Genomic DNA, 21,468 nt, shown 5'->3' with positions numbered 1-21,468 from the left:
GGTGTTTTGTTTTTGTTTTTTTTTAGAGTGCTGGGAGAGCTCTCTGCCATGACTACACAAGCCACGTTACATCAGCGCTTTAGCATTGCCAATATAGACTAGCGCTAAGTCTAAATGCCTTTGTACCCCACCCCACACAATTAAGGATGTGGTCACACCCTGCCACAAACTTGGAGAAAGCTGGTAAACATCCCCAGTAGGGAAAATGTTAATGGATCAACGTGAATGATTTGCCATGGACCTTTGGAAGGGACTAACTTAAAGAGGGGAGGGGGTGAGTTAATCTATAAAAACCTCTTATATAGCAGGGAGCCTTTTGGTAAACTCAAGCTTATGTTGAATGTTGCCCAAAGCTGCCTGCCTTTGATTCAAGAAATGAAGATATACTGTAGGCTCCGGGTTTCCATGTTTGGAGTATGCTATATGAGGTGGAACCTTACTTTATCCCCCTTTTTATCTAACAAGTTTAAACCCAATGTAATGAAAACTTGCAGCTAATACTGTGGCTTTTATTGCATTTAATTTGCATTATAATGTAATCTAGGTCAGTGGTTCTCAACCAGAGGTCTGTGGCACACTTGGGACCATGAGCAAGTTTCAGGTGGTCCACCAAGCAGGGCTGGCATTAGACCTGCTTGGGTCCAGGGCAGAAGCCCACATCACCTGGGGCTGAAGCCCAGGCTCTAAGTCCCACCACTCAGGGCTGAAGCTAAAGCCTGAGCAACTTGGCTTCGCAAGGCCCCCTGTGGCATGAGGCACCGGGCAGTTGCCCTGCTTCCTACCTCCTAACGCTGGCCTTAGCTTTTATATGCAGAAAAACAATTGTGGCACAGGTGGGCCATGGAGTTTTCATAGCATGTTGGAGCCTCAGAAAGAAAAAGGTTGAGAATCCCTGATTTAGGTGTCTCAGTCTGAATTATTGTTACAAAGGATCTTGTGGCTGGAGACTTGGACTCAGGATTTCCATATCCTCTGGGATATCTAGACAAGCCACTTAATTTTTTTCATCTAAGTTATAAGATGAGGATAACAGTGGCAATTAATTAACATTTGTAAAGTGCTTGTCCTCACCTGGAAAGTGCCATAGAGTGAAGTATCTCTATTTAGATGGATTTAGTCTGTCTAAAGCCTCCATTTTTCTTGCTTGCTATAAATAACTTCAGCTAGTCCTCTTGAAGAGATTATCAACTTTTCTGCATGCTTTTCTAGTAAACTCTGCAAGCCTTCTTTATATGGTTGTGAAGGACTAGCATTGCCTAGTCAGACAAGAATTCTTGTCTTAAATGCTTTCTCTTAGGCATACTTACTGACCTGTATAAGATTCCTAGATTATTGTACAAACTCACTTGGAATATCCATGGACTGTCTGTAAACTGGATGCGGAAGCTTCTCATGACACCTTCATTCTATGAATAAAAACTAGAAGTGTCTTCTGTAGTTGTACACTTGACTAAGTTGAGTACATACAAACATTAAATGAGGGTTTCTGTACTCTACATTTTTTTAGAGAAAACAACCATATAAGGAAGACTTGTTTCTATACTGTAAACAGTATTACTAAAGGGTAGGGTGGTGCAACTGTAAAGATTAAGTTTCTGGCTCTTCTCTAAGTAACAGCCAAACCATAATGAGCCCACCTTCTTTGCTTATAAAGAATGAGATGGAAGATGGTGGCATTGTTCACAATTGGATTGTTCTTGTATAAAAGATTATTCTAACAGTGCTCTGGGCCATTAGAAGGTGGGGGTGAACACACATGCATCCCTGAAGCAACATATACCATGCATTCTACTACTGTCTGTTCTCTGGCACACCTAAAAGTTGAGCCTCTGGAAAAGTGCAGAAGCAAGACCTACAGCAAGCTGACACTTGAGGCTTGTCTACATTCTATGGGGGAGTGATTTCTAAAGTGCACTGTTGTACATTAATTGGTGCACTTAACATAGTACTGTTTAAAACAATACTACATAAAATTGCACCACGGAGCTTAGTGTGCACCAGCAGTGTCTGCATCAACCAATGAATGTGCCACACATGTGCTTTAGAAATCATACCCCATAAAGTACATTACCCCACCATGTAGACATGCCCTCATCATATAATTAGAAGAGCAGTTTTCGTAAGGAAGTGCCCCCCACACACCTTCCTTAGCCTAAACAAGTGCAGACAATTCAAAAAAATGTAGCCTGACTTCAAGCCCTGGGGCAGCATGACTGTAAAGCTATCAAAATAATGTAGCATAAAAGGTCCCATTCTGAAAACACATGATCTGATGTACAAACTAGCTGTAGGAAATGGACCTGAATGTCCACTAGCCTTGGCACTGTTAGAATTCTAACCATGTTTGTCTGTATTAAATCTTAACCTCCGAGCCAAAGGAAGTTTCACAACCCTACCTCTAATATTCTTTGCCTGCATGACTATGACAATTAAGCAAATTAACTCAATATCACATTACTCTGGTGTATCTATTTCCTTCTTTCTGTCACTCCTTTCTTCTCCCTCCCTCTTACCCCGGCCTGCAGATCGCTCGCGAGGCTGAGGCCGCAATTTTTCACCGTCAGCTGTTTGAAGAACTTTTCCGCGTCACTGCTAACAACAGGGACCCTGCTGATGCCATGGCTGTAGGCGCTGTGGAGGCCTCTTTTAAGTGCTTAGCTCCAGCTCTGATAGTTCTGACCGAGTCTGGCAGGTAGGGCTCAGAGAGGGCAAGAAAGACTTAGGCTCTAAAGATAAATAAGCGTTTTCACTCCACAGAGTGTGGGTTAGAGATGATCTAACCAAGACAAACTTCTTGTGCTTCAGGCCATGTTTCAATGGGTAGAAATACATTCCACTAGAACACAGTAGTACACATCCTGTGAGCAGCTCTTACAGTTCAAAACTTCAACTTGGCATACACTAGCAGAATCTGAGTTTACATCATCCTTGTAGTACAGCAGGATTGGAGGTAGGTAGAAGCAGAGCAAGAGTGCCTGGCAGTTGGGCATGGATGTGAAGAGTGTGCTGGCCAGGCTGGGTGGGGTGACTTGGCAGGTGTCACAGAATTCAGAAGAGAAACCTCTTGATATCAATTATCTAGTGGATGAATGTTTACTAAATAGCATACCCCAATTGCTAATTTGATGCACAAGCAGTATGCTTGGCTAAACAGATGACTGCCACCAGCATGGTACCATACACTAATCTGGACTTGCTAGTATAAAACGGATAGGTAAATCTTCTGAATATCAAAACAAAGGTTATGCTATTGACATCCTGCCGGGCATGGCACCTCACCTTATCCTGTGTCACCTGAGCGCTGACTGACACGAATGTTGTATTCCCCGAATGCGTGTTGCTCTTATAGATTGCTCGCGAGGCCGAAGCCGCCATCTTTCACAGGCAATTGTTTGAGGAACTACGCCGGTTGGCCCCTCTGAACCGTGACCCTACGGAAGCCGCCGCTGTTGGCGCTGTAGAAGCTTCCTTCAAGTGCTGCAGTGGGGCTATTATCGTCCTCACCAAGTCTGGAAGGTAGGAGGTGAAAGGTTCCCTCAAGTGAAATGGACTTCAGTGACCGGGGTGGGGGAAAAGGACGCCTTCAAAAGTGTGTTTTTAAGAATGAATGAAATGGTAATCCTGAAGCAGCCAGAAAACCAGGCGACTTTAAAGCTAATGTCATCAGTCTGCAATACCCAGTTCAACCAAGAAGATGGACCAACATTTCAGAAATCTGTAGATATTTAGTCTAATTCAGTTCTTCAGCATTCCTCAACCATCTTGGCATCAGCACCAAGCATGTAAAATATTTTTTTCTGCTGATAAAATTGCGTCTTTGTTGCCAGTAAAGCTGGCTGGAAAACTTTGACAGGAAACAACTTTTGAAAGTTTGTTTATAGTCACTTTAACCAGAGAAATCTTGAAGTTTGACAGTAGGTCAGAAGTTCACTGGATGCAGAATCGAGCTTTTTGAATAAGGCAATATCTTTCAGCCCACATTTCCAGCTGGGTTGACTACAATGCCAGCAAAAGTAAAGACCTGCCTGACATGGTATCACTGGCTAAACCATTATTAGACTATCGAATCCTCCGGTCTTCTAGTCCTGTGACCATACAGTAGACTTCAAACACAGGCCTGGCTTAAAGAAAGGCTTGTTTAAACAGGAGGCTAAAAATACAGAAGCTTGTTCCCTTTTGTCTGTTAACACTTCCTAATGTCTATCCTGCTTGGGTTTATAGGCCTTTCTTTATTATCTAGAATCCACTGTGATCTTAGACTAAAGTATCCAACAGACAAATCTGTGGAATATGCCTCTTAATACTAGGTTCACCCAATGCCTGTTTCCTGCAGTGGCTTCCACTGCTTTGTGCCAACAGTGTGCAAGATACTAGTTCATGGAACAGCACCCTGGAATATCTTGGGATTTGACAAATGTTAATGCTATTAAGGTCACTTAATAGACCCTGTGTCTAGAAAATGCAGGAAAGCACAGTAAATGGTCTTAAACCCCAGCTCATCAGCTTCTAGTTTCTCTAAACTGAGAACTGAATTGCTCCTCTCAAAGCAAGTCTTGGCTAATCATAAGGGGTTTTTTGGTTCTCCAGCCCCTCTTCTTCCCCCCTGCCCTCCCCCCAAAAAAAACCCTGGTGGCCCTCTAGATGGGCATTATGAAGTCTCACCCTGAATCTGGACCCAGCAAGTAGTAGCATAGCAGATGTCCTCTAAACATACTCAGCAAATATTCTGCGTCAAGAACTGGGCCGGTTGTGAATTCTTTTCTTTAAGGAAATTTTCAAGCTGGTACTTGCTTTATTTCTGCAGAACAGGGAATAGCTGTAAGCATGAGAGTTTGCATCCTTCTTGTACTTGTGCTTCCAATGTTTCTGTATAAAGGGTTCCAGTCAGCCTTACACTTGACCTTTCTGAAGAGATCTGACCTTTGATATTTGAATATTTTTAGCTCTGGATTCTGTTACATCCTCTGAATACCTGGGTCCCCTTGAGCCACTGGAAAGCTTCTCTCACAGTAGAAAGGTTTTTGTGAGAGAGGCTGGGTTGATGAAACTGGCACTGCTGTCTTGTAAGCAACAAACTTTGACTGAAAATCTTTAGTGTGAAGCAGCTTTGCTGAAGTTTGATTCACGAGACCTGAACCATAAGAATCTAGTTGAAACACAATTGTGCACCATATAATCCTGTTCTCTGCTACATGTTGAGCAGTAAAATATAACTATAGATATCATGGCCTTTTTCAGTTCCTGACAGATTATGCTTAATCTCTGAGCACACACCACCTTCCAGAATTTAACTTCCCTCCCAGTAGGAAGGGGTGGCACCTTTACCACTGCTCCAGCTTCTGCTGCTGGAGACTATGAATAAAGACCATTTGTGCTTACCATCCCATAGTTACTAGATGTCCCACATAAATATTTCCACTTTTTACCATATTTGCTTCCAGATCTTTGCATAAAAACAAAGTTGTGCAACAGATCATAGCAGGATAGGCCTATTACGTTATCTGTATTCATCTTTAAGCAGGTGAAAAGGGGATTGCTCCATATGTATCTGACCTGAGCTGTGTTTGAATCAGTTGGGGGGGGGGGAAAAAAACTTAGAGGTCCCTAGGTTTTTCCCTACAGTTTCCCTCTAACAGTGGCTCCCAGTGATTGCCTTGAAAATAGCCTGCTCTAGCAAGTCTCCTGTCTACACTTCAGAGTAGCAGCCGTGTTAGTCTGTATCCACAAAAAGAACAGGAGTACTTGTGGCACCTTACATTTGTTAGTCTCTAAGGTGCCACAAGTACTCCTGTTCTTTCTGTTAACACTTCAGTGACTGTGCACAAGGTATGATGCAGCAGAAGTCATTCCTTCTACCTGCATACACCCACACACCCTTCAAGGGAAAGGATTCTAGATCCCTCAGAAGAATTTGATTTCTTGTGACTGCAAATTCTGCCACAACTCTCCCAGGCAAATTAGCTGAACTCTGTGGATGCTCTGGAAATGCCAACGACTCACCAAAATGGCTGGGTTTTTTTTGCAACAATGCATGCCTTCTCCCACACCAGGGACTGAATATTGCCTTTGCCAGCCCTGGGAGCAAGAGACTCCAGCTAACCCTATGATCAGATATGCTTAAATGAAAACTAGACAGAAACCGGCAAGCAAACCCCACACTCCTATCTGGCAAGCTGTCACCACTACTTACATCCCCTTGCAGTTTATTTGCAGTGATTTTTAAACTTAGGGTTTCTTCCTTGTCAACCTTAATAGCATAGTGGTGATATTTGGAAGATTTTAGTTCTTTTCTCCTGCCCTTGAAAAGAGGAGCACTCAGGCCAAACCTTCACTGTTTTGCTCTGAAGAGAACAGGATCCATGCATGCTGCCTGAAGTGCCAAAGGGTCAAAACCACGTGACTGACACAACAGAAGGGCAGCAAAATAAGTGTGTCTCAATATCGGCCCACCTTGACATTACTGCCAACAGAACTACAACGCCCAGTGCTGGAAACATCCACCTTAAGTGTAGAGTGAAGTTTCCGGAAACTCTAAAAAACTGAAGTGGCATGACAACAGGCTTGGGGAGAAGAGGGAAGAGACTCCCCACTCCAACAGATGGTTTGCTATGCCCTAAAGCAAGACAGATGGTGTGGACCTGAGGCAGTCCTTCCAGGAAAGGATGCTGTGTAGCATGTCCTCTATTCTTGTAAGTCGGGGGAATGAGGACTAGCCTGGCCTTCAAACTAAACTTGATGTAAACCTTGACTCTCTTGCATGGATTTTTATTGCAAGTAGTCTTCCTGGCCAAACTGCAAAATACCCGAGCAGTGTTTACCATTAGCTGTGTCCATGCCACTCAGTCTCCACATAAGTGGAGATAGCACCTACTTATAAGAGCCATGATCATTGCTCTGATCTTGTCTTCTGTACACTACACTTGCTGTGAACAATTGAAGTTTCTCAAGCTTTTGTTGAGCTACCATATATGGGATGCTTTTGGAGGTTAATCCTACCTTCCATTTTGTTCTCCCTCCTATCAGATCTGCTCACCTGGTGTCCAGGTTCCGTCCACGTGCTCCCATCATTGCTGTGACTCGTAATGGACAGACAGCACGCCAGGCCCATCTGTACCGTGGCATTTTCCCTGTGTTGTGCAAAGAACCCACCCTTGATGCATGGGCTGAGGATGTGGATCTCAGAGTTAACCTGGGCATGAATGTTGGTGAGTTATGTTGCTTTATCTTTACTCTGGTCAGGTAACTGATAGCTTATGGAAGAACTACCCCTTCAAAAACCTCTAGTTTGGGGCATCTTTTGCCTTCTGGCAGAGCCTTAAGGCTGTTAATGAGAAGAAATACTGCTTGTGACAGATGAATGGGCCGCCTACAATCACACCTCCTTATCCAGATCTGGTACTCAGACTGATAACTTCATATTAAAAACTGCTCCCCCTTCACAATAGGCCTTGATTTTTTTAATAGCTCTAATGGAAAGCTGTACAGACAAATGCTTACTGGTCTGTCTGGTGAGTGGCCACCTTTATTTGCCTTTTTTTAAAAAACCAAACCAACCTAGGGCTGAGGTAAAGGGTAGCTCCTCCCACAGTTACAGTGCACTTTGTATTAACTGACAAAGGCCCAACACCAAAGTTCAAAATGGGCCATATGAACTGGAATCTCGTCTAGTGGCGGCACCTGTAGCTGAGCTTAAGGTCTCCAGAAGGAACAAATGGTGTAGGAGAGAGGTGAGGGGTCCTCTCTCTTTCCAGTGTGGATCAAACCATGATTAGTTGAAGTGCTCTTATTGCTAGGACAGCTGAGGGAAACCTGAGTCCCTCAGCCTGGTGTAATGATGCCATCTTGTGGCATGAGGGGGTATGTGAACGCCTTGGAATGTAAAGAGCAGCTACTAGGGCTAAATGAGGTCCAAGAGAGCTACTAAATCCATGTGGTTTGCTCTGGTAGCCCCCTCTATATTACATTTGGACTTACAAGAAAGCAATGGTATTCCTGGTCTCTGGATGCAGACTTGTTGTGGTAGACATCCTAAAACCTAGTGATACTGAGTCTACTGGACATTATGGCATCTAATAGAACTGTTAGCATGAACTTGATTTGCAGATATTCACAAATCTTTCTCTTCCAGGCAAAGCACGTGGCTTCTTCAAGACTGGCGATCTTGTCATTGTACTTACAGGATGGCGCCCTGGGTCCGGCTACACCAACACCATGCGTGTGGTGCCAGTTCCATGAACACCAACTCTCAAACTCCCCAGCAACACCTTCCCTCTTCCCCCTTCCCTCACTTTCTTCTCCTCTGCTCTACCCCCTTGCATTAGGCTGGCAATTGCTTGCAATGTTATCCGTGTGTAGAGTGGATATAGGTTGCTAAACACCACCAAATGCAGCAGAGGGGGAAGGAGGACCTTTAAGTCACTCTAAAAGAATACTTGAAATGTTTTAGTTTTTGAAAAGTAAATGGCCTTTTTCCCCTAAGGTGATTCTGCCCTGAAGTAGTTGGGAGTTGCTGTATGAAATTCCTGCATGGTGACTGAACTTGTGCTGCTCATCCCCCTCTTTGTAGACTGGATACTACCTTAAGGGTGACTACTATGCCTTTCCCTGCACCTTTCTCAGGAGTGCAGGGTAAGGAGGCAATAACAAGGTGATTGTCCGAGTTCCAGTGTTAACACTCTGCAACAGGCAGAGTACAGCTCTGTACCCTGTAGGTTCAGATAATCAACGGCATAATTTAATGCCTCCCTTCTCTGCCATGTCCTCCTAATTACTCCCACTCTGCAAACTTGTACTCTGTCACCAATGCACTCCAGTTTAGGAGCTGTGATAGATTAAGTCATGGGTCTATGTAGCCACACTTGCAGTATGTAAACTAGTCTTCTTGTCTCCCCCTCCAGATTTACAGTGGCTCGTTGCACTCCATAATTTAAACGCCACTACAGATACATTGTGTGTCTAACACACCAATGGATGTTGATGAAAGATTAAGATGTGCTTAACCCTTTAAGTCCTAAAATAGCAACTTCCATGAGACATACTACTGTGTATCCCCCTCCCAGTGCAAATGGAGAGAACGACTCCAGGGTTCCAGTATACCTGGAAAACAGTGATCGAAACCTCCAGCACAGACCAAAGTCTAAGATGCAATTCAGGCCTGGGTTCCTTCTAAGTCACTTAGTTTGTCATTTATGGGCAGCAGGGAGAAATAGAACAAGGATAAAACAGGGGTTTTGCCTTTAAAGGGTTGAGTGCTGCATTTCCACTTCCTGTGCTGCTGAGAGCTCCCTTTGCTCCTACTGCAGTGTTGCATATCTGTCTGAGTTGAGTAGTCCTGTTTCCTGAGAACATTCTCCTATGTTGTAAATCTGGACAAGTTATTTACTGTAACAGGTGTATTGGGTTGTAGAGCACAACTATGTGCATCAATAAAAAAAAAAGCTGAAGCACCCATCAGACTTCTGCTCTTGCTTGGTTTTTCCATTGGCAAGTCCTTTGCGAAGAAAGTGACTAAGCCAACCAACTGAAACATGTCAATGCTTACAAACGATGTCTGAACACTAAAGGAGGAAAAATCTATTTTCCGTATTAGTTGAAAGCTATTTTATCCTTGATTGTGGAAGGAATCCTCAATACTGTAGTTAGTTTGCAGCTAGCCCTCAGATGTGCCAAATCTATTGCAACTTCAGACACCGCTTTCTCTTGTGCAGACATAAAGATCACTTTATGCTACTTCACTTACCAGCTACATAACTTCCTAATCCAGTGTGGTAACTAGAGCAAAGCTGCTGTCATCTACCCACCAACTTGCATCACAATGTAGCTGGATGCTACACATGTGGTAACTCTTACTCCTGTTTCTAAAACTTTCTAGTGCGAGTCTTCTAAGTACCACATGTCTTGATATGGGAATGAGTCTTGCTCTGTGGGATTCTGCTGTTCTGTCCTAACAAAACAAGGGCTGACAAATTTTAAAAATAGTACATCAGAATGTAGCAATTGGTATCTAGTAATCTAGACTTCTGTTTCATTGTTCAGAAGCACCATTTGATACAAAACCCAAACCTGCTGCTACTCAAGTAGCACTTTGTTTGCCAGGGCTAAATGTGTTTGAGGGAGGAGGGGAGCATGGAAAAAGACACCAAATCTCAGGAGCCTTGCAGGGAGAAAACGGCTAAATAGTCTCTACATCAGTGGTTCTCAGCCGGGGGTACACAAGTCTTCCAAAGGGTACATCAACTCATCTAGATATTTGCCTAGTTTTACAACAGGCTACATAAAAAGCAACAGCAAAGTCAGTTCAAACTAAAATTTCATACAGCCAATGACTTGTTTACACTGCTCTATATACTACGCACTGAAATGTAATTACAATATTTGTATTCCAATTGATTTATTTTATAACTATATGGTAAAAATGAGAAAGTGAGCACTTACTCAGTAATGTGCTGTGACACTTCTGTGTTTTTGTCTGATCTTGTAAGCAAGTAGTTTAATTGAGGTGAAACTTGGGGGTACACAAGACAAATCAGATTCCTGAAAGGGGTAAATAAGATGGGTGAACTAGAGTGCCTCGCGATAAAGGAGGATATTGATATAATAGGCATCACAGAAAGCTGGTGGACTGAGGACAATCAATGGAACATAATCATTCTGGGGTACAAACTATATCGGAAGGACAGAACAGGTTGTGTGGCTGGGGGGGGAGAAGTGGCACTACATGTGAAAGAAAATGTAGAATCAAATGAAGTAAAAATCTTAAGTGAATCCACATGTTCCATAAAATCTCTATGGATAGTAATTTCCTGCTCGAATAAGAATACAACATTAGGGATCTGTTATCGACCACCTGACCAGGACAGTGATCGTGACGATGAAATGCTAAGGGAAATTAGAGAGGCTATCAAAATTAAGAGCTCAATAATAGTGGGGGATTTCAATTATCCCCATATTGACTGGGAACATGTCACCTCAAGATGAAATGCAGAGACAACGTTTCTCGATACTTTAAATGACTGCTTCTTGGAGCAGCTGGTACGGGAACCCACAAGAGGAGAGGCAACTCTCAATTTAGTCCTGAGTGGAGCACGGGAGCTGGTCCAAGAGGTAACTATAACAGGACCACTTGGAAGTAGTGACCATAATATAACATTTAACATCCCTGTGGTGGGAAGAACATCTCAACAGTCCAACACTGGCATTTAATTTCAGAAAGGGGAACTATGCAAAAATGAGGGGGTTAGTTAAATGGAAATTAAAAGGTTCAGTGATCCCCGCAAGCTGCATGGATGCATTTCAAAGACACCATAATAGAGGTCCAACTTAAATGTAATGCCTCCAAATTAAAAAACACAATAAAAGAACTGAAAAAGAGCCACCATGGCTTACCCATGTAAAAGAAGCAGTAAGAGATAAAAAGGCATCTTTTTAAAAAGTGGAAGTCAAATCCTAGTGAGGTAAATAGAAAGGAGCATAAACACTGCCAAATTAAGTGTAAAAATGTAATAAGAAAAGCCAAAGACAAGTTTGAAGAACAGCTAGCCAAAAACTCAAAAGGTAATAAAATGTTTAAGTACATCAGAAGCAGGAAGCCTGCTAAACAACTAGTGGGGCCCCTAGACAATCAAGATACAAAAGGAGCGCTTAAAGACAATAAAGTCATTGTGGAGAAACTAAATGGATTCTTTGCTTCAGTCTTCATGGCTGAGGAAGTTAGGGAGAATCCCAAACCTGAGCCGGCTTTTATAGGTGACAAATCTGAGGAATTGTCACAGATTGAAGTGTCACTAGAGATTTTAGAATTAATTGATCAACTTAACAGTAACAAGTCACTGGGACCAGATGGCATTCACCCAAGAGTTCTGAAAGAACTCAAATGTAAAGTTGCAGAACTATTAACTATAGTTTGTAACCTGTTCTTTAAATCAGGTTCTGTACCCAATGACTGGAAGATAGGTAATGTAACACCAGTATATAAAAAGGGCTCTAGAGGTGATCCTGGCAATTACAATTAAGTCTAACGTCAGTACTGGGCAAATTAGTTGAAACAATAGTAAAGAATAAAATTCAGACACATAGAAGAACATAAGTTGTTGGGCAAAAGTCAACATGGTTTCTGTAAAGGGAAATAGTGTCTTACTAATCTATTAGAGTTCTTTGAAGGGGTCAACAAACATGTGGACAAGAGGGATCCAGTGGACATAGTGTACTTAGATTTCCAGAAAGCCTTTGACAAGGTCCCTCACCAAAGGCTCTTATGTAAATTAAGTTGTCATGGGATAAAAAGGAAGGTCCTTTCAAGGATTGAGAACTGGTTAAAAGACTGGGAACAAAGGGTAGGAATAAATGGTAAATTCTCAGAATGGAGAGGGCTAACTAGTGGTATTCCCCAAGGGTCAGTTCTAGGACCAATCCTATTCAACTTATTCATAAATGATCTGGAGAAAGGGGTAAAAAGTGAGGTGGCAAAGTTTGCAGATGATACTAAACTGCTCAAGATAGTTAAGACCAAAGCAGACTGTGAAGAACTTCAAAAAGATCTCACAAAACGAAGTGATTGGGTAACAAAATGGCAAATGAAATTTAATGTGGATACATGTAAAGTAATGCACATTGGAAAAAATAACCCCAACTATACATACAATATGATGGGGGCTAATTTAGCTACAACAAATCAGGAAAAAGATCTTGGAGTCATCGTGGATAGTTCTCTGAAGATGTCCGTGCAGTGGCTGTCAAAAAAGCAAACAGGATTTTAGGAATCATTAAAAAGGGGATAGAGAATGAGACAGAGAGTATCTTATTGGCCTTATATAAATCCATGATATGCCCGCATCTTGAATACTGCATACAGATGTGCTCTCCTCATCTCAAAAAAGATATACTGGCATTAGAAAAGGTTCAGAGAAGGGCAACTAAAATGATTAGGGGTTTGGAACGGGTCCCATATGAGGAGAGATTAAAGAGGCTAGGACTTTTCAGCTTGGAAAAAAGGAGACTAAGAGGGGATATGATAGAGATATAAAATCATGAGTGGTGTGGAGAAAGTGAATAAGGAAGAGTTATTTACTTGTTTCCATAATATAAGAACTACGGGCCACCAAATGAAATTAATGGGCGGCAGGTTGGAAACAAATAAAAGGAAGTTCTTCACGCAGTGCACTGTCAACTTGTGGAACTCCTTGCCTGAGGAGGTTGTGAAGACTAGGACTATAACAGCATTTAAAAGAGAACTGGATAAATTAATGGAGGTTAAGTCTGTTAATGGCTATTAGCCAGGATGGGTAAGGAATGGTGTCCCTAGCCTCTGTTTGTCAGAAGGTGGAGATGGGTGGCAGGAGAGAGATCACTTGATCATTACCTGTTAGGTTCACTTCCTCTGGGGCACCTGGCATTGGCCACTGTCGGTAGATGGGATACTGGGCTAGATGGACCCTTTGGTCTGACCCAGTACGGCCTTTCTTATGTAGAGTAGTCTGGAAAGATTGAGAGACACTGATCTACACTGGTAGCTTATTCCTGGAAATGGACAGCATGGAGCTGCTTCACTTAAATCCCCCTTTCCTCCCCACCCCAGCTCTTAATAAGCTGTCAATTTTGATTACTCTTCTCTGGGCAAAGATTTTGTACCTGTGACTTAATACAAGCAATATATATGGAGAACAAACTCATTTGTGTGGGTGTAGAGGGCTTAAGCACCTACAGATAAATAAGGCAAAGGGAGTAGTAGGTGTTCAGGTCCTTAATCAGACATCAAGGACCTTGCTTACAACCTATGTACCTATGGCAGAATGGAATCAATACAGCTGGTCACCATAAAAGGGTAGAGCTCTCTTGAAAGGGGGCTAGTGCCAGCTCCCACTTGGACTAGGCTAATAAAATGAATGCTTTCCTTGAACTTGGAAGCATTCCACTCCTTAATGGTTTCCAAGTAGGGGAGAGGTGAGGGTGAACCAATTGCCTTTGGGTTGCAAGGTTCCAGATTAAGGTCTCTTCTCATATCTGAAAGGCATCCTTGTTTGAAACCCACTGCCTGCTAAATGACTAGGAGGCAGGCTATCTGCCTCAGAGGCTATCCATCAGAATCTTGCCTAGTCAAGCGGGAGCCCATGTCTGGCAAGTTTGTCTCTAAACTCTTCTTTCCCTTACTGGACCGGAACTCTTATCTTGAGGCCTATTCCTACATCTTTTGCATTCCCTTCTCCGGCAATGCTAAGTGTGAGGGCTCTGGCTAGAGGTGAGGGCTGGGGCAGATGGTTGGAGGGGGGGTGAGGGCTCCAGCTGGGGGTGCAGGCTCGGGGGTGGGGCCAGGGATGAGGGTTTTGGGGTGCAAGAGGGCAGAGGGTTGGGATGTGGGGGTGTAAGGGCTTCAGCTGGGGATGAGGCGTTTGGGGTGCAGGAGGGGTCTCAGGGCTAGGGCAGAGGGTTGGGGTGGGGGGGTGAGGGCTCCGGCTGGGGGTGGAGAGCAGGGAGAGAGGACTCCTTCCCCCCCCCCTTTCTTGCTGCAGCAACACGGGGCCAGGGGGAGAGGCGCGGAATTTAGCGGGAATTTGGGCCCAGAGTAACTTGCTGTGCTACAGCACACTTCACCTCTGAAGAACCTTATACTAGCACTGGCCAAGAAATTTTTTAAAGTGAAACAGTATTACAGAGCATCCTTCTCTGCTGTTAGAAAATGACCAGTGAATAACCTATATCCATGTTCCTTTGGGAAGCGGTCACTGTGTCAAGGCTGGGTGCATTCACTGCATGTGGGAAGTGTGCACTGTAGCTACACTTGTCCATATCCTGAGACTTTTTAAGAAAGAAATCACCCCCTCAGGGCCATCAAGCTGCTCCTCTTCCCCAGCAGTCCAGTAAGTCCATTTTTAGTGTCCTCTTAGAACCTGGCCAGTACTGCTTTCTGTAGCAATTGATGTACTCCTCTGTATAACAGACGAATTCCTCCAAGCTTCAGCTGTGGCTTTTAGTCTAACCTGGCTCTTTTTTCCTTTAAGGTTGCAACACCTTTGATTCTTATAGCTGTGCAAGTAGCACTTTTATTTTTTCTGCTAGCAAGAATAGTACTATGCAGCAGAGAGCAAACAGAAATGGTGGCCATTAGGGGATATATATATTTTTTAATTTGCAGTCACAAAGTTATTTACAAAGTGCCTTTCATCCTCATGGGCTCCTTTTACAGATAGCGTGTGTGTGTATGTATATATGCAGAGTGCAGTATGTACCAGGGAGGCAGTATCCACAACACAGCTACATGGGCAATGTTTGGGCTTACCACTGCTGCAGTGTGAACAGGGCTATAGGAACAGAGTGACTGATAGTGGGACCCTCCTCACATTTCATGTCTCTGGCCCCATTCTTGGACAGTGGTTCAGAAGTGACAGGGAACGGTGTCACCTCTTAGAATTGTCCTGCCTGTTCCTTGAATGTCTCCCATCCAAACACTGAATAGGTTTGACCCTGCTTATCTTGAGAGCACAGTGGAAGACTGGCTGTAAAATAATGGATTCAATAGTAGGAGATAAAATGTGGAAGCGCTGGATTTATAGTTCACAGGCCCTCAGGTGCCCATGGTGAATTGATTAGGATAGTCCTAATTTTAGATCACATTTTAACAATATAAAGGATGGTCTATTCTGGGGCCCAAACTAGCTGAAATGTCAAGCCTCAAATTGTTCTTATTGTCTGGTTTTTGGATCTTCAAAATAAATGGGAGCATGCCCTTCTGAATTGTCCCAGCAGGGGGTGAGCTTTCACTGATGTTATCAAGTCAGACTGGAGACAGACTTGGGTTTATCCCAGATTTAGCATCCTTCTGCTTTTTATTGCTATTTCTGTATTTTTTTGTAATGCAAATTTATTAATTCATACAGTGCCAATCCATGTGCTATGGCCTTTACAATAATAGTCAGCCTTTAAGTACATGTGGGTTTTTTTTTATCTAATGTACAAAAAGCGAATTCTTCAACCTTAGAATTAAAAAGAGAGACTAAATCTGTAGTCCAGTTCCCCAGGGACGGGAAGTTAGAATCATCTGACAGCTATTTGCTAACCTAAATGAAATGAGTTTGATGGGGTTCAGATTAATTTCCTGGGTCTTGTCTATTCATACATTTATTCTTGAAGAGGGATAAGCTGTACTGCTAGATAGCAGCTTTATAACTGTGCATTTTAGTGGTTGTATCATAACTATCACTAAAAATCACACCCCTAACCAATGTATTTATAGAGGTACAAAAAGTGTGTGTAATAGGCTTTAGGGGTCTACAGCACACAGGTTGTAGTACTGCTGGCAGGCACAATAATGAGACCAAGCTTAATTACTCAGGCAGAGAGTTGGTCATAAGAATGGCCATAGTGGGTCAGACCAGAGTTCCATCTAGCCCAGTATCCTGCCTTCCAACAGTGGCCAATGCCAGGTGCCCCAGAGGGAATGAACAGAACAGGTCATCAAGTGATCCATCCCCTGTTGCCCATTCCCAGCGTCTGGTCCCTCTGGAGCATGGCTATTTGGGGAATGGGGGGTAGCTCACACTGTTAGAGCACCCCAAGCCCTGCAAAAAAGGAGTGGGCATTGCAGCTGCCCATCCAACTTTCACTCAAAAAATTAAACTTTTTTCCTTACAAAGAATAGGAGAGAAAATCAGCCTGAGCTGAGTGGGTGGGGAGTGTCAGAGGGAAGGAAGGCAGTAAAGGGATGGATAGCTGCTAAACACACAGAGCTGGGCTGAGCTTATACCCATAGTTATTTGCTTCTGTGAAATGGAGGAATTAGAAGCCTGACGAGCACATGGAGCAAAAAGTTCTCTTCCCTTAAAGCTCCAGCAACTGCATTTAAAGCCATTGAGACGAGCGGAGTAGGCTGCTCTCATTTGTTTCCTCCTCGGGTTAGACACAGCAATTAACCAAACAAAATCTCATTCGTTCATCTCCTTTTAAAGGAAGGGGACCGTAAGTCAGAGCCCTAACAACCAGGAGGGACAGGTCTCCGTAGGGCCTTGGAGAGACGGAAGGCAAAAGGCTATCCAGAGTAGCTCACCACAAAATCATGTCTTCAGGCTTCAGCAGCCCCAGCTGAATCAGAACTTTTCAGAGTCAGATTCGTATATTCCAAGGTCAGAAGGGACCGTGTGATCACCTAGACTGACCTCTATAACACAGGCTAGAGAACAATCCCTAGTGCTTCCTGCATCCAGCCCATCACTTCCAGTTGAGCTAGAGCAGGTCTTTACGATTGGCTAGATAGCGTTCTAAAGCACTTCAAGTGACGGAGAATCCATCCTGTCCCTAGCTTAGTTGTGCCAGTGGTGAACTATCCTCACCTTTTTGTAGTCTTTATTTCTAAGCTGAATTTGTCTAGCTTCAGCTTCCAACCGCTGGATCTCATGCCTTTTTCTGCTAGTTTAAAGAGTCTGATAGTAGACTGACAGAAATGGCTTCTCCATGTAGGGACTTGTAAGCTGAAATCAAATCACCTATTACCCTTCTCTTGGATCAGTGGTTCTCAAGCAGGGGTACGCATACCCCTGGGGATACACAGAGGTCTACCCGGGGTACATCAACTCATCTAGATATTTGCCTAGTTTTACAACAGGCTACATAAAAAGCACTAGCAAAGTCAGTTCAAATGAAAATTTCATATGACTTGTTTATATTGCTCTATGTACTGAACACAAATGTAAATACAGTATATTTCAATTGATTTATAATTATATGGTAAAAATGAGAAAGCAATATTTCAGTATCAGTGTGCTGTGACACTTGCATTTTTATGTCTGATTTTGTAAGCAAGTAGTTTTTAACTTAAGTGAAACTTGGGGGTACGCAAGACAAATCAGGCTCCTGAAAGGGGTACAGTAGTCTGGAAAAGTTGAGAGCCACTGATGATCTAAATATTTTGAGTCCTCTTTAATCTCTCACAGTAAGTCCTTCAGAGCTCGACTCATTCACTCCGTCTCCCCAGTACATCTGTGTAGATCTTTCTAACTAAGCCTTTTACAGATTGTTACTTTGTGAAATACCTGACTAGCATGGCAATTGCAGTGAGAGTTTGTCTATAGAATTCCAAAACTGAGGTACTGTCTTCTCATCCTCAGCATCCCAGCTATGACCAAAGCCCAGGGCTTTTAGTGAGAAACCTGGCTCTTTTCAGAGATCTCTCTAAACCCTGGTGGAGTCTGTCCATGCTGCTAATGAAGACTTGGCTGACTAACGGACAGCATGCTCTATGCAGAATGTGTGTGGTTCAGACCAGCACATAGGGTGAGGGTGTGTGGCTGAGGGGCTTTATCAGACATTCCAGACCATCTGCACTGAGCTGGTCACAGCTTTAGTGAGAGTACAAGCCACTGTGTACTTTGGGAAATCACACCACTAATCCTGCTAAAGGTCTGAGTTCCAGAGGAACAAGAGAGAGATTGAGAGGCGCACACAGAAGGCTATTTACACATGCTCTTTAATTAGCACCAATGCAACAACCTAGTGGAGGCGAGAGAACAGGCTCAAGAGAAGGGACAATTAGTCAGAGCTGCTTTATTTAAATGTGAGGCTCTGTCAAGTTGTATTCACACTAGCACAGGCACCTATACCTCTGAGCTGTACCTGAAAAGAAAGTTATAGATAGCAGGGTTGTGACAATCCCCAGAACCAAAATGGGTTCAGGCCTGAAGCTTGTTAAGTGTAATTAGCATTTGATTCTCCTAGCCCTCTCAGCATAATGGTATAAATGCAGCATCACATTCAGCTAGTCAGACAAAACCTAGCCCCCTCTTTCGTTGTGATGTATTGTTTGCACTGCAGTCACACTAACAGCCGCATGCAGGAGATGTTCTAGTGGCTTCTGCACAAACATGTCTAATAGCTGACATTCCATCCATGGTTCTTAGGCCACCTATGTCTCATTTTAAGTTTGTAGCTACCTTCTCAGTTCTCCAGGAGATGGAGGCAAATTCAAAGGGACGGAGATGAATGGGTAACATGGGGATAGCAGTGACCCAGCTAGCACCCGATCTCTTGCAGCTGGTGACAGATGTGAAATCTCAGCCCTCTCTTGAGCAGAGCCGGCTCTAACTTTTTTGCTGCCCCAAGCAGCAAAAAAAAGCACCGCCCTGCCGAGCCCCCCCCCCGCCAAGCGCCGCGCCACAGGAACCCCCCGAGCACCACGCCCTGCGCCGCCCCCCCCGCCGAGCGCCGCACCGCCGGACCCTCCCCCAAGCGCCGCGCCCTGCCCCCTCCGGCGAGCGCAGCGCGCCGCCCCGCCGAGCGCCGCACCGCCGGACCCCCCGCCCCGAGCGCCGCCCCCCACCGAGCGCCGTGCCGCTGGACCCCCCCCCGCCGAGCGCCGCACTGCGCCGCTGGAGCCCGCCCCCCCGCTGAGCGTTGCGCTGCCGGAACCCCCCGTCCCGAGCGCTGCGCCGCTGGAGCCCGCCCCCCCACCGAGCGCCGCGCCACCGGAACAGCCCCCCGAGTGCCGCGCCCCGCGCCGCCCCCCTGCCGAGTGCTGCGCCGCCGGAGCGCCCCCCCCCCCCGCAGAATGCCGCGCCACGCTGCCCCCCGCCACCCCAAGATTGGCCGCCCCTTACCAGGTGCCGCCCCAAGCATGTGCTTGGTTCCGTGGTGCCTGGAGCTGGCCCTGCTCCTGAGTCCTGTTAATTATTAACTAACCATTGCTTTATGAAAAGCAGATCATGCTTTGCTACAGTCAAAATCTGTTCTATAGCTTTGTGGTTCTTGGTGCTTCTGCTCTGGGACCTAAATGTCTCTAGTAAAACTTGTCTAGTTAATAAAACTTGGGTGATGCTGATCCAAAACACAGCTCAGGAGCCTTAAAATTTCTCCTGTGATGTAGGGAATTTCCTGCCCTGCAGCCTGAATTCCACTATGTACCTGTCAGCATACAGGCTTCACGCTGAGCACTGGGATGCAAATGGAAAAGCAGAAAGTGCCAAAGCTGAATGCTCTAAGTCCCAGTGGTTAGATTCTGACTCAGTTTTTCCCTGGACATGGACTATACATCATCCAGGTGCAGTGTGATAGTGGTGCTCTGACATTCCTTACATGAAGACCATGCTTTGAATATAGCAATGTCCTATTTGCTTGCCTTGAGATCCAGCTCTCACAATGAACAAATACCAAAGAGCTTTGTTAATGGCAAAGCGATCTAACCCACCTCCCATGCAGGCCACACATAGGGTGACCAGATGTCCTGATTTTATAGGGACAGTCCCGATTTTTGGGTCTTTTTCTTATATAGGTTCCTATTACCCCCCAACCCCTGTCCTGATTTTTCACATTTGCTGTCTGGTCACCCTAGCCACACAGGGAATAAGAAATTCTTCCTGGCACTAAAATAGCAGACCAATCTGCCTGGATCCTAGAGCGTGGACTAGATGACCTACCTAACAGGTATTTTAAGAACATACCAGCTGCCATAGTGTGTCAGACCCTGATCCATCTTGCTCAAGGTCCTGTCTCCCAACAGTAGCCTGTTCCAGAACTTCAGGGGGAGTGTAAAGAACAGGGCAATTATGGAATGATCCACCCCTGTCTTCCACTCCCGGCTTATAGTCAGAGGTTTAGGGTCACCCTAAGCATCCCTGACCATCTTGGCTAATAGCCATTGATGGACCTATTCTCCATGAACGTATCCATTTCTTTTCTAAACCAGTGATTCTTTTGGCCATCACAACATCCCATGGCAGTGAGTTCCACAGGCAAGTTGTGCATTGTATGGAAAAACTACTTCCTCCTGTTTGTATTAAGCCTACACTGCCTATTAATTTCATTGGCTAATTTTCCAGCTCTTATATCTATGATCTGACTGTGTGATCCCACTTCTTTAAGCCACTTCTTCATCCAGGACAGTGAGCCTCATAGAATCATAAAATATCAGGGTTGGAAGGGACCTCAGGAGGTCATGCTTGGCCCCATCCAGTGATGCAAAGCGACTAGTCCCGAAGGATTCTCCCAGTGCAGGACAGTCCTGGGGGCGAGAGCTGCTATAGTGACTCCTGCACTACAGCCTTGGCACAGGGCCTATGGCTGGGGGCAAAGAGCATGGCTAGGATATTCCTCCCGCTCAGTGATCCCTGGTTGCTAAAATGTCTCCTTGGGTCATAGGCAGCTGGGTGTAAAATAAGCAGCCTTCAGGCTGCTCTAACGTATGCTGGGGACTGGCCTGCTGCCTGGCCAGCTCCAGGATTAGGGCAGCATAAAGGTGGCTTAATGCTCCTTCCCTATTCCCCCTCCTCCCCATCTTGTGTTGAGCACAACTCAGCTGGAGGGTCTGGCCATCCAGTTGCTCACTGTGTTTCCCTCTCCACCCCTGCAGTATAGGAGTAAAACATCAGAGAGCCCCTGGTGTGCTCACAGGGAGGGGCCAGGTGGGTATGTGGAACACTCCCCCCCCCATTAAATCGCCCCATTTTCCCCTTCCACGAAAAGGCTTATTGGCTAGTTGGGGGGAGCTATACC

At 44.7% G+C, this 21,468-nt stretch overlaps 1 protein-coding gene across 3 annotated transcripts in view; it reads left to right on the top strand.

Moving 5' to 3' along the window:
- The window catches only part of PKM (pyruvate kinase M1/2), a 42,168-nt gene extending 32,720 nt beyond the window's left edge, over nt 1–9,448 (top strand). For 2 of the 3 annotated variants that reach the window (XM_054042776.1, XM_054042778.1), the window contains exons 9-11: nt 3,350–3,516; nt 7,024–7,205; nt 8,129–9,448. In XM_054042776.1, coding sequence (XP_053898751.1) covers nt 3,350–3,516; nt 7,024–7,205; nt 8,129–8,235 — 456 coding nt within the window. In that variant the 3' untranslated portion in view covers nt 8,236–9,448. Of the gene's footprint in view, nt 1–2,525; nt 2,693–3,349; nt 3,517–7,023; nt 7,206–8,128 lie in introns of all 3 variants that reach the window. The other variant, XM_054042777.1, reaches the window with a different exon arrangement.
- Nucleotides 9,449–21,468: the final 12,020 nt, after the last annotated feature.

Source organism: Malaclemys terrapin, chromosome 10, assembly GCF_027887155.1.
Source record: "Malaclemys terrapin pileata isolate rMalTer1 chromosome 10, rMalTer1.hap1, whole genome shotgun sequence".
Lineage (NCBI taxonomy): Eukaryota > Metazoa > Chordata > Testudines > Emydidae > Malaclemys > Malaclemys terrapin.
This window is presented reverse-complemented; position numbering and strand designations above follow the sequence as displayed.